This window comes from Macrosteles quadrilineatus, unplaced genomic scaffold, assembly GCF_028750875.1.
Source record: "Macrosteles quadrilineatus isolate MER2022 unplaced genomic scaffold, UCM_ALF_1.0 Scaffold_21__1_contigs__length_2333173, whole genome shotgun sequence".
Classification (NCBI taxonomy): domain Eukaryota; kingdom Metazoa; phylum Arthropoda; class Insecta; order Hemiptera; family Cicadellidae; genus Macrosteles; species Macrosteles quadrilineatus.
The window spans coordinates 591,399-604,713 of NW_026542614.1; the positions used below are offsets into that span (position 1 = coordinate 591,399).

The 13,315-nt window shown below is 38.8% G+C and overlaps 1 protein-coding gene across 2 annotated transcripts in view; it reads right to left on the reverse strand.

The window, feature by feature from the left end:
• Nucleotides 1–124: 124 nt before the first annotated feature.
• Nucleotides 125–13,315, reverse strand: part of LOC129005406 (uncharacterized) — a 38,013-nt gene continuing 24,822 nt past the window's right edge. The window contains exon 3 of one of the 2 annotated variants that reach the window (XM_054434292.1): nucleotides 125–957. In XM_054434292.1, coding sequence (XP_054290267.1) covers nucleotides 467–957 — 491 coding nt within the window. In that variant the 3' untranslated portion in view covers nucleotides 125–466. The remainder of the gene's footprint in view (nucleotides 958–13,315) is intronic. The other variant, XM_054434291.1, reaches the window with a different exon arrangement.

Sequence of the window (13,315 nt, forward strand, 5' to 3'; positions counted from 1 at the left end):
TTATTCACAAACATGTTTGCTGCCTTTAGCAGAGTTAAACGTCTGGAGTCATTCAAATTATTTATTGAAAATAATATCAACAAAAGCAAACAAACAACAAACTGTTTTTACACAAAAGATATGTTGTACTGCGATTTCTATCCTGACAGATAGATAATTTCCTTCTGAGTTTGTTTAAATATTACAATAATTTGTATTACTTTTGAGCTTTTTAGGGACTTTTGTCCCTACAAGCCCCTGTGATTCGTTAAGATATATACTAGTGACCTATTTGAAAGAAAGTTTATACTCAACACAAGAAATAAATCAATCGTTTTCTCTTTTTTTGTGGTTGTTTATTTACATTATAGAATGAAAAAACAAATCTGCTGCACTATTATATTGAACATTGCACTGTTGAAAAGCGAGTAGTCAAAATGTCAATCTTCAACAAGCATGCAGGATGCCAATCGCCAACGTAGTTTAGTTAATTTGTTTCATTCATGTCGCTAGGTGGGATAACCTCTTTGACGGCGAACGGACGTTCATAGGTACAGAATTTTTCACACCAGTACCAGGAGAATGTAAAAGCCGATTTGATTGCTTCCCCAAAGTCGATCCTGTAACCCTTATCTGATGTCCAGGCGTGATCGGTGTATACTCGGCAATTCCAATATCCGTCGTTTAAGTACTGAACAGATATTCTCTTGTAATCTTTTTGCTTTTCCTCTCCTCTTATTCTGATGAGCCTGAGCACTAGGTTGCTATCCACATCACTAAGCTTTATAGGCTTGTTTTCGCGGAGAGTCAAGGTGAAGTATTCTATTGCATAGCCTTTGTAATATACAACCAACCAGAGATTGTTTGAATCGGTGCTATGTTGGCGGCAGGATAGAGCTTCGATTTCAAACAAAGCATTATTTTTCGTCAATTTCATTTTGTCACATTTAGTTTTATCGGGCACTGAAGAATATTTGACTGAAACATAAAAACAAAAAATTTGGTACCAAACAAGAATCGAACGACGTTGTGACTCATACAATTACAAATTCTAAAGCTTTCATGATCTCGGCTGGTGCATCAGAGTTCTCAAGTGCAGCTGGAAGAACCGTTTGTTTGTTAATATTTCAATGACGGAATCAAGTGGGAGACGGACAACGGCCCAGATCTTTGTTTGGGTTAATCCCCTAATTTATGGCCTGAGGGTAGTGTTCACCGGAGGAGGGGTGGGAAATCGAGAATTTTGAATCCCACCGTAGGCGATAACCTTTTGTCAAGGATTTCTCTTAGAATGCAATTACTTCTTAACTGTACATCTTTGGTTAAAATTTAAGGCATTTATAATTTTATGATCAGAACTATTTTTCGATTAGTAAACCTTTATGCGATTGTTTCATTATCAGCAAGTTTGGTTGGTTTGGTTAGGTTATGACCCAGTTTAATTTTATAATTTAAAAATTATAAAATTGAATTTTAGGCATTTGTGATTTTATTTTATCGACATAAAACTATTTTTTGATTGGTAAACCTTCATTCGATATTTTCATTATCTGAAAGTTTGGTTAGTTTGGTTAGGTTATGACAGTTAAATTAAATTTAAATTTAACCTACAAACGATACGTTTTGACAGAGACTCATTTTGCCGCCAACAGTTTAGCTATGCACGGTATGATGCGGAAGCGTTCGACACCAACCTAGAACTGACAGGTCAACCGACCGTGATTAATAGGATTACAGCCTGGACCATGTGCCTACACCAGATAGTGCAGTAAAAATAAGATAAAAATTCCATAAACCTAAAAAAAAATAAATAGCACAACCGGGGAATTTGGTACAGATGTTGGGTGTACCTTCCTTTTGAACATACTAAAAGTCCCCTAAAATTGAAGCTGTGCTACGGCCGCCATATTGGAAAATGGCGGCATATTTCTGTATTTTTTGCTATAGTGACTTTATTATTAGAGATACAGGAAAAAGCTAAATATACAAAATGTAGGTCATCTAAAAATTCACATTTTTTGTATTTACCATCTTTCTCTAAACCCAACGGTTTTTGAGTTATTTGTTATTAAGTATTATATTTAGTTTTTTCCATTTATCAAAAATAGGTGAAACACATGGAAATTGACCGTTACTTTCAAGGATTATGATAATTTATCCCATTTAGTTAAATAGTGTGATACTATAAAATCTTAAAATTTAAGCTTATTTTAAAAGTCATCCCTTTTATTGTTTACTAGGTGGCGTTCGCAGAAGCATCCACAAAATTGAGCGGAGTCATCAATGGTTCATATTATATTGTTTTTGTCATACTGCAGTGAAAACAGTCGTCATTGATGCATGCGTTGCGGGTCTAAAGTAGCATTTTTACTCTTTAGGGAATAAAATTCGTTTTTAGCCTCTATGGAGTAAAACTCAGCTGTTGTCAACTCAGTTGTAAATTTCTATTGTAAACGATTGAATACGTATCGAATTATGTAACGATTCGTGCTTCATAATCATTTTAACCTACAGTCTACAGTCTCTTCCCATTGCATTTTAGCTTTGGAGATACATTAATCCATTCCCACACTCAACACTGCCCACCTTTACTACTTCCTTCACCACCCCCTACGTCGTGGACCTGTTTCCGTCTCTTACCATAGCATTTTAGGATTGCAGATACATTAATGTAATTGCCAAAGACAGTTTCCACACTCTGCACTGCAAGCCTTACTAATTCCTTCACCATTTCCTACGTCATAGACATGTTTCCTTCCCTTCTCACAGCATTTAAGTATTAGATACATTTATCTAACTGCCCAAACGGTTCCCTCACTCTGCACTGCCAGCCTTTACTACTTCCTACGTCGTGGGGGATGTTTCCTTCCCTTCTCATAGCATTTTATGATTGAAGATACATTAATCTAACTGCCACAGACGGTTCTCAACATATGTTCATACCTACTTCCTAACCCACTTCCTACATCGTGGACCTGTTTTCATCAATTTCCATAGCATTTTAGGAATTTAGATACGTTAATCTAATTGCCACAAACATTGCCCACACTCCGCACTGCTAGCCTTTACTACTTCTTTCACCATTTTCTATGTCGTGGGCATGCTTCCATCCCTTATCATAGCATTTCAGCATTGCAGATACATTAATCTAACTGCTACAAACGGTTTCCAGTTCCCAAACTCCACACTGCTCACCTTACTACTTCCATCACCTCTTCTTACGTCGCAGACATGTTTCCCTCTCTTCCCATAGAATTTTAAGATTGTAGATACCAAGATACCATAATCTAATCGTCATAAACAGTTCCCACACTCCGAAAAACTCGCCTTTACCACTTCCTTCATCTCTTCCTACGTCACGGACCTGTTTACCTCCCTTCCCATAGCATTTTAGGATTGGGGATACCTTAATCTAATCGTCATAAACAGTTACCACACTCCAAAAAACTCGCCTTTACTGCTTTCTTCATCACTTCCTACGTCACGGACCTCTTTACTTCCCTTCCCTTAGCATTATTGGAATGCAAATACCTTAATCTAATAGTCATAAACAGTTTCCACACTCCGGACAGCTCGCCTTGACTATTTCCTTCACCACTTCCCACGTCGTGGACCCGTTTTCCTCCCTTCCCATAGCATTTTAGGATTGCAGATACCTTAATCTAATTGTCATAAATAGTTCCCACTCTCCGGACAGCTCGCCTTGACTATTTCCTTCTCCTTCACCACTTCCTACGTCGCGGACCCGTTTTCCTCCCTTCCAATAGAATTTTAGGAATGCAGATACCTAAATCTAATCGTCATAAACAGTTTCTCCTCACTCCGGACAGCTCACCTTGACTACATCCTTCACCACTTCCTACGTCGCGGACCTGTTTTCGTCCCTTCCCACAGAATTTTAGGAATGCAGATACCTTAATCTAATCGTCATAAACAGTTCCCACACTCCAGGCAGCTCGTCTTGACTACTTCCTTCACCACTTCCTACGTCACGGAACCGTTTTCCTCCCTTCCCATAGAATTTTAGGAATGCAGATACCTACCTAAATCTAATCGTCTTAAACAGTTTCCACACTCCAGACTGCTCACCTTTACTACTTCCTTCGCCACTTCCTACGTCACTGACCTCAAGCTAGTGTCGTCATTTGATTATATTTATGATCCATACCACCGTTTATGTTCTAATATCTGTGGAATAATGCTGTAATGGAAGGGGTCGAATATTGTAAAGAGGAAGTGTTTGGCAATGTTGTGTGAGTAGGCTGGTAGTGTTGTTAAACAATAACTTGTTGTGCTGACCTACTGAAGGCTGTTGCTTTAAGTAGGCCAGTGCACTTGATCAAGGGGTCAGTTTTGGTGTGTAGTGTTTGTGTGGTGCACCTGAGGACGGGGTCCTGCTGGGGGAGCTGGAGCCCAAGGCCCTTGGCCTTGGGTCCAGGTAAGAAAATGTAAAGGGTTTTCAAAATTGGGGTTTAGAGTCTTTTCCAAATTGGGGTTTAAGTTCCTAACTTATTTATACAGTTCCAGTCTACTCTACCTTTTTGATTGTTAGTTATCTCTGTGTTCTTTGTGTTGTTTTGAGTAATTATTAAAGTTGGGTTTTGTAAGCGAGTGCTGAGTTTCATTCCTGAGCTACGTCACCCAAAGTAACAGTAAGTATTCCAAGGGGAATACGACCGTTACAAGGTGATGGAAGCGCCAGGAGTTTTGTAACTTTTTACAAAACTTCGATCTTGGTACCTCTTAGATAAATAATTGGCTTTAATTTTTGGGGTTCTTTTAGTGAAGAAAAATTTGGTTTTTGAATATATTTTTTTTTTTAAATTTGTAATCACCACTTTGGTGCAGTTTTAATCAGTTTTTTGGGAGTTCAGTGTGTTTTGGGACAGCAGTGAACGGCTGGAATGTCGTAAATGTGAAGTTTTCCAGTGATGTTTAGTGCGAGTTTATGTGTCATGTGCGGGTTGCACGTGAGTTCGATATGTGTTCGTGTGGGTTACACGAGTGTTCTAAGCGTCATGTGCGGGTTGCACGTGAGTTCGATATGTGTTCGTGTTTGGTTACACGAGTGTTCTATGCGTCATGTGCGGGTTGCACGTGAGTTCGATATGTGTTTGTGTTCGGTGTTCGGTTACACGAGTGTTCTTTGCGTCATGTGCGGGTTGCACGTGAGTTCGATATGTGTTCGTGTTCGGTTACACGAGTGTTCTATGCGTCATGTGCGGGTTGCACGTGAGTTCGATATGTGTTCGTTTTGGGTTACACGAGTGTTCTATGCGTCATGTGCGGGTTGCACGTGTGTTCGATATGTGTTCGTGTTTGGTTACACGAGTGTTCTATGCGTCATGTGAGTTTGATATGTGTTCCTTGAGTTTATTGTGTATCGTGTTTGGAAGCACGAGAGTTTTTGCGTTATGTGCTAAGTGCTCATGGTTGTTAAGCATTGCGTGCTGGATGCACGAGGTATTATGTGTTGTGCTGGCTGCACAGGGTTTTCATTTTTTACGTGCTGGGAGCACAAGGTGAATTTTTGTAATGTGCTGAGTGCACGAGGTATTTTTGTGCTGTATGCTAAGTGCTAGCTGCACAAGGTTTTTATTTGTTCTGTGCTGGGTGCACATGTGTAATGTGTGTTTCAGATGTTGTTTGCTGTGCACAAGTGTGTGTATTTGCCTGGTTAAATATATGTTGTATCTGGGATCTTGTAGTTCCCAGGTTTCTCGAAGATGTGATTCTGTGGTTGCAGACCTGCTATTTCTACTCTAGAGTGTATATTGTGCGAATAATGTGGCGGACACATGTTGTCAAACTATTCTGTTTCAGCTCTTTATGCGCAGTAGATGCAGTGAATGGTGGATCAATATATTATATTTTGTAGAAGTAGTTTGAGGGATAATTATTCATAGTGTATTATGGTGTACTGTTTTAGAAATATATTTGAGTTTAAACTTTAATTTGGTAGTAATATTTTTTTTTTCAGATGGGGATTTTTACGAATGGTCAATACTGTTAATGATTAGAGTAGGTGTTCATGTTGATATTTCAGGGTATTGCACAAGCTTAGTTGCAGTGGCAGAAGTCAGCATGTTTGTAGGCTGAGGAATGCTGATCATAGGGTAAATGGCCTCTCTGTGACCTGACCTTGCTGAGTGCTGACCGTGTTTTGTTACAATGTTTACCTTTTAATACTGATGCTCTAGAGTTTGCTTTGGGAAATCAGCAATGCATGAATGTTTTATTTTGGGAACAAATTTTTGTTTTTACAGGTGATAGATTGTTGGAGAAATTTTAAAAGGGAAATTGGTTTTGCTTACGGGTTAGATTGTAACGATTTGGGCCCAAATAATTTTTTTCCAGCAATTTTTTTTTATGCATTTTCATTGGAATATTATATATGCCGTTTTAAAGTGCATTTTTGAAATAACACATTGAAGCTAAAATTTAACTTGTTTTTAATATGGAAGCAAACATAATTTCACTTAATGTTATGAGGAGAAATGACCAAAATGTTGGTAAACTTTTAAACATAAATTATGTAAGCTATATTGAATGGGGTAGTTTGAAAATTTTAAACTATTATTTTGACAATGATAAATTGTGTTTGTGTTTTAAAAATGCTATGGGGAAGTCTAATTTTATTGGAAGATGATTTTGTTTTGTTTTTTCTTTGTTTATACTATTTTAGAGATAAATTGTATCATATTTCACAAAGGTGGCAACTGTATTGGGAAACAATGTTTTAAATTTTGCAATAGTTTCCTCTAGTAAAATTAACAGTCTGGCAAAATTTAAAGACACAGACGGATTATGTATTAAAAGAATATTTTATTGAGATATATTTTGTTGTTTAGATTTTTAATTATCAGGGACTTAAATGGGAGACAAATTGAATATTTTTGTTTATTCAGAATTAAATTAAATTATACTAGAAATGAAAGACTGTTCCATCATTTATTGTTTTAAATGCTTTGAAAAAGGTTATATTTGAAGAATTTAAAGTAAATCAATCTGAAATTATTTATAATGTTTTGTTGTTTAATCGTAGAGGCCAATGATTTGTTAAGGTAACACATTCCAAACACTTCCCTTAGTTTCAATAATTTTTGTTTCAATGTTGGTTGTTTTGTTTTGTTCTTAATGTGAGTTTGAGAATTTCTTTAAAAGTCTAGGGTTTTTTTATAAATTATATGTTGTATTTGTGAGTTATATGTTTGTGTAGGCTTCCTATTTACCCATCCCCACTGACCAACTGTAGACAAGGCTACAAGAACTTCATGATTTGCCGTGTTATCTTCAACATTGTGATCGGAGGAAGAGACTTTGTCAAACTCAATGAAAACTGGGGAAACGCAGCTGGGGGCAATGGCTTTTAAGAAGAGGAGAACTTCAGGCTGCAGTACACTCAATCAATGGCAAAAGCAGTCCAACGTCATCGTCAACCAAAGTCGATTCATCATCAATGCTGTCAAGGAACGCTGGATGGACTACAGACTATACACACCGAAGTGGGAGACATCGCAGAAGACATGGCTGTGGTCAAACATCTGAAGACCAACGACTGTTCGAGGAGGCTTTATCAACGCAACTGCTGAGGAAGTCAGCAAACAGTTGGTCAGTTCTTCCCCTCCTAAACCTTATTTTGATTTTGTTTAGGTACAATTTTAAAAGATTTTAATCAGTTTTGGTTGGGTAATTTTTTTTTTTCTGAGTGGATGTATCTATGTAGTTGAGACGCTGGGGACATCGTCTGGAGGAAATGGGGGGATGTAATGGAAGGGGTCGAATATTGTAAAGAGGAAGTGTTTGGCAATGTTGTGTGAGTAGGCTGGTAGTGTTGTTAAACAATAACTTGTTGTGCTGACCTACTGAAGGCTGTTGCTTTAAGTAGGCCAGTGCACTTGATCAAGGGGTCAGTTTTGGTGTGTAGTGTTTGTGTGGTGCACCTGAGGACGGGGTCCTGCTGGGGGAGCTGGAGCCCAAGGCCCTTGGCCTTGGGTCCAGGTAAGAAAATGTAAAGGGTTTTCAAAATTGGGGTTTAGAGTCTTTTCCAAATTGGGGTTTAAGTTCCTAACTTATTTATACAGTTCCAGTCTACTCTACCTTTTTGATTGTTAGTTATCTCTGTGTTCTTTGTGTTGTTTTGAGTAATTATTAAAGTTGGGTTTTGTAAGCGAGTGCTGAGTTTCATTCCTGAGCTACGTCACCCAAAGTAACAGTAAGTATTGCAAGGGGAATACGACCGTTACAAGGGAGATATAGGTTTTATATTTGTAGATATTTGTAAACTAGAGGTTATAGAGGTTGAATTGTAGATAGTGACCTTGCCAACTAGGAAGCGTGCTGGAGGTGTTTTGGTAAACACTGGGTGCTTTGCACTCAGTAGCTGTCTGGTCAATAAATAGGCCACCTGAGGTAGAGAAAGGGGTCAGTTGCCCGGGGCAAGGTGCCCAGGAGAGTTGGGTGAGTACTGGTTTCTCTATCTTGGGGTTAGGCCCTGTAGTCGGGGGTTTGTACGGGAAGTTTTGATTTAAGGGGACTGTAAGTTAGTTGGGGTTTCGTGTTTTGTTTTGAAGGAATTCTTTTGGGGATTAATACTTTGATTTGATTAGATTACAAGGGAATAGTTTCACTTCGTTTTGGGGATTATAAATCTAAGATTCAAGCTACCTCCAGAGCGGTTCTTACCAGGTATTTGTTAGTAGGCTATACTTAAGAGTAACTGTCACTGTATTAAAGCTTGATTACTTTAGACAAATTAAAATCCTATTTGATGAACACAATCTGATTCTCTTATTGAACAGCTACCCAGCTCATAGCATAAAGTAGAATAAGTTTAAAGATTCGGGTTTGCTATAAAGCTACGCTCCCATGTGCGTATGCAGAATAACCTATGAAAAGCGAGGGGGTTTTCTGCATATCACAAGTGGTGTATAGGCGCCGGAATTTTGTAAACTTTTACAAAATTTTCGATTCTGGTACCTCATTTAATTTGGCTCTAAAATATTTTTGTTTGTAAATCATTTTCTGTTTGCGATACAAAACGAGTTGGGTTGCTGTGAGGACATGCTAGGTTTGTGCTAGCTCGGCATAGTTAGCAGTATTGCTACATAGATTCTGTTGTACTTTGTTCAGTAGGGATTAAGCAATCCAGTCTAATAGTGTCTAGTAAGGTATACAGTGAGGCAATATTTTCGATCAAAGCATTCTCTTAACCTACTTTAGAAGTTTAGAGTTACAGTTACAATAGAAAATGAATTGTTTATTTTACGAAGAGAATGGATGTGGGTCTAAGTTTAACTGACATAAAAAATTTAAACAAGGAGCAAGCGAAAGAATTGTTTCATAAATTAGAATTACCTATACCGAAGGGAGCTGACTTAGAGTTTTTACGATCTAGTCTTAGGTTAATGAAATTAGATGATAAGAATAAGCAAGAAGGTGTATCATTTTATGAGGATATAAGTAAGTGGAATAGGAGAGTTAGTTTTATTCAAGAACAGCTTTCAAATGAAAATTTAAATAGGGAAGTTGTTTACGAAAACCAGAGCAAGGACGAGTGCGAGCACGAGGTTGAGAACGATTACGAAGAAATCGACGATTTCAGTTCAACTTCGGGTTCTGTTGGTTTTCAAAACATGGCCGTGAATAAAGAAAAACAGCCGTTCTTTCATCCTGGAAATTTCTCGGGGTCGCCGGGCGAATCCATCGTATCATTTATAAAACGATTCGAGAGGGCGGCTATAGTCAACAATTGGGACCAGAACAAAATTAAGACATATTTTCCTATTTATCTTTCTCAGACGGCCCTGGATATTTTTGAGAATATCGAAAGAAAGAATGGAGAAATAGAATGGGAGGAGATTAAGAGAAGGTTCATACAAGTTTTCTCTCCAGCTGAATCGCAGGAGTTAATGTTAGCTAAGCTGAACTCACGAGTTCAGTTGCCAACGGAATCGGTGATACAATATTTCGCGGACGTTGAAAAATTGTGTGCGGGTGTTGACCCTGGGATGTCGGAGGCCAGGATTTGTGGTCATATCCTAAAAGGACTCAACCCAGCCCTCCTCCAGCAAATTTCGATGCTGGACAATTCGACAACGGGGAGACTACGGGAGAACATTTCGAAGTATGAAATGTCATCATTTTTAATAAGGCAAAGGTTAGGGCTGGAAAATATTGGTGGCACCCCTAACACGACAGTTAACGAAGGTTTAGAGAAAAAGCTAGATTCGCTAACCCAGCTGGTGCAGCAGCTACAGGTTGCCAATCTTTCCGGGAAGAGAGAGGAACGTAAGGGGGAGGCTATCCATTATCAAGACGTAGATAGGGCGAGAGGGAGATACCGTGACGATTCTCGTGAGGTTAGGGATTCTTCACGTAGGAGAAGCTGGTCCCGGGGTTGGGATAGAGAATACCGGGGTAGGTCCAGGGAGAGACGTGGTGTGGAACGAGGTTATAATCAGAACGAGATGAGCTATGATAGAGGACATAGGAGCATTAGTCAGGATAGGAGAGTAAGGTTCAATGACCAACGAGACAGGGGATGTTATTCATGTGGGGCTTTTGGCCATTTTGCCAGGGAATGTAACAACAGGAATCAAAAAAACTTGAGGGGCTGGGAGGGGAAATTCAACCCTCCCAGGTAAATTGTGTTACAACAAATCAGGACATTTTCGAAAATATTGGTAACAGCAACATTCTATCAAAAATTGAACAGAAAATCTTACAACAAAAATGTGTATTAGACATGCTAAGGTGGGGGGTCATTAACTCTAGTTGTGTTGATGATCAAGAAGGTCGTAGCAGTGCAGAGAACTCGAGTAGTGCTGACGTTGCGCCGCTCAGCGCTGAGGCCTTGGTGTGTAAGTCCGGTGACATTGTTGAGTCAGTAAACAACAATCACAATACTACTACGCTAGCCTTGCATGTCAATGGGTTATTAAATGGTAAGAATGTACAAATATCACTAGACTCAGGGGCAAATGTATCATTAATAGATTGCAGTCTAGTTAAAGAGAATACTATGGTCAACCCAGGAGGGGTTTTACTAAAGTCTGCAAATAATTCTCCTTTAGATGTATTAGGCAAAACTGATATCAAATTTACAATTGGTGATTTTCGTTTCAATCAAAATGTCTATGTTGTATCAAATTTAAGTTCCAAAGTTCTTTTAGGGAATGACTTTCTCTTGAAATATAATGTGATTTTGGATTATGCCGAAAATTTAATTAAGTTTGATTTTAATAATTCTAAGCTGACATTGCGTATGGACAAGGATTGGTTATTGAGTTTCAATACTAAACAGGAGGTGTTACAACAACACATAGGTGTTTACACTACAGAGGACGTACAAATTCCTCCTCATTGTAGAGTTGCGGTTCCGGTTCGAACAGATTTAATATTACAAGATGATATCCCTTATATTTTTGAGGATGGGAATATGTTACACAGAAAGAGTCTTTACTGTGTGGCAGGAAGTGCAATGACTCCACCAGTTATTTATGTGACGAATACTCAGAAGGTTACCACGACCTTATGGAATGACACATGTATTGGCTCGGTTACGCTCGAAGAAGGGTTGTGTCCGGAAAATTGCAACGGGGACATGGTTGTGGAGGAATGTGTTAATCGTTTAGTTAATAATGCTAGTTCTGAAACAGACACTACGGTTAAGGACATGGCAGGGAACATAATTGATCTAAATCCAGATTTAGCTCCTGAAGAATACGAAGCTGCAAAGGCTTTGATTTCGAGATATTTGGATGTTTTTGCCAAAGATGCAGAGGACTTAAATGAGGCGAGGGTGCCTGCCAGTTCTTTTGAAATGCGGTCAGAAGATCCTATAGCTGTGCCTCCATATAAATTAAGTAAACTAGAGCGGGAAGAAATGGATAGGCAGATTGAAGAGTTAGAGAAGGCAGGTGTAATTGAGAAATCACGGAGTGATTTTGCTGCACCAGCATTTTTGGTCAAAAAGCCAGGTAATAAATTTAGATTGGTTGTAAATTATTCCAAAACAAATGCTGCTATCGTGCCCGATAGATTTCCTCTAGCTAGGATCGATTCCATACTAGACACACTGGAGTCATCAAAATATTTTTGTACAATGGATATTAATCAGGCCTTTTTCCAAATTCCATTAAAAGAAAGATGTCGGAAATATACAGCTTTCGTTACGCACAAGGGTTTGTATCAATGGAAACGTCTACCGATGGGCATTAGTATTGCAACACAATGCTTCTCGAGAGCAATTAACCAGGTTTTCTCTGACATGCTTTATCATGGTGTAGTTGTCTACGTGGACGATGTGTGCACATACGCACCAAGTTTTGAGGAAGCGTTGGGACGATTGGAATTAACATTTCAAAGATTAAGGGAATCAAAATTGAAGATTAAGACACAAAAATGTCATTTTTTCTATCCAGAGGTGGAGTTGTTAGGACACAAGATAGGTCGAGAAGGGATCCAACCCTTACAAAGTAGGGTCGAAGCGATGTTGGACATACCAACCCCGAAAACACTTAAGGACGTGAGAAGTTTCTTAGGTGCCACATCTTATTACAGGAAGTTCATAAAGTCATATTCAGAGTTAGCATATCCTTTAACTGAGTTAACAAAGAAAAACAAGGTTGGCAGGAATGTCCTGATTTGGACTGAGGAGCACGAGGTATCATTTAATGCACTGAAACAAGCTTTGGCCAGTCCACCGGTTTTAGCTTTCTTTTCGGAACAAAAGCAAACTGTTTTGCGAACAGATGCTTGTCGAAAGGGCTTAAGTGGTGAATTACTTCAGTACCAGGAGGATGGTACTTTGAGGCCCGTTGCCTACGTAAGTCGTAAGATCTCTGGAACGGAGAATAAGTGGAGTGTTTCGGAACTAGAACTATTGGCGATCGTGTTTTCTGTCAATCATTTCCGCAGTCTGTTGTACGGAAAATACTTTGAGGTTCAGAGTGATCACAGTTCCCTACAGTATTACACGAATATCAAGTGTTTGACGTCAAGATTGAATAGATTGGCATTAAAATTGATGGATTTTGATTTCAAAATTGTACACAAGACTGGTGCTAGTATGAGGATAGCTGATTTGATGAGTAGATATCCCATAGACAGAGAACTAGACCAGGAAGCAGCAAAGGAGGAGTTTGAAATTAACATTATTAAAACAGTAAACATACGACAGTTGCAGCTAGAAGATAGATACTTGTTTAGCATTAGGTCAGCGATTGTGGACCCAGAGAATGCTGACGCCAAGGTTCGTAGGGCAGCGCGGTTGTATGTGTTGACAGACGATGTGTTGTATTACAAACAATATACGCCGCATCAGACAAAACTT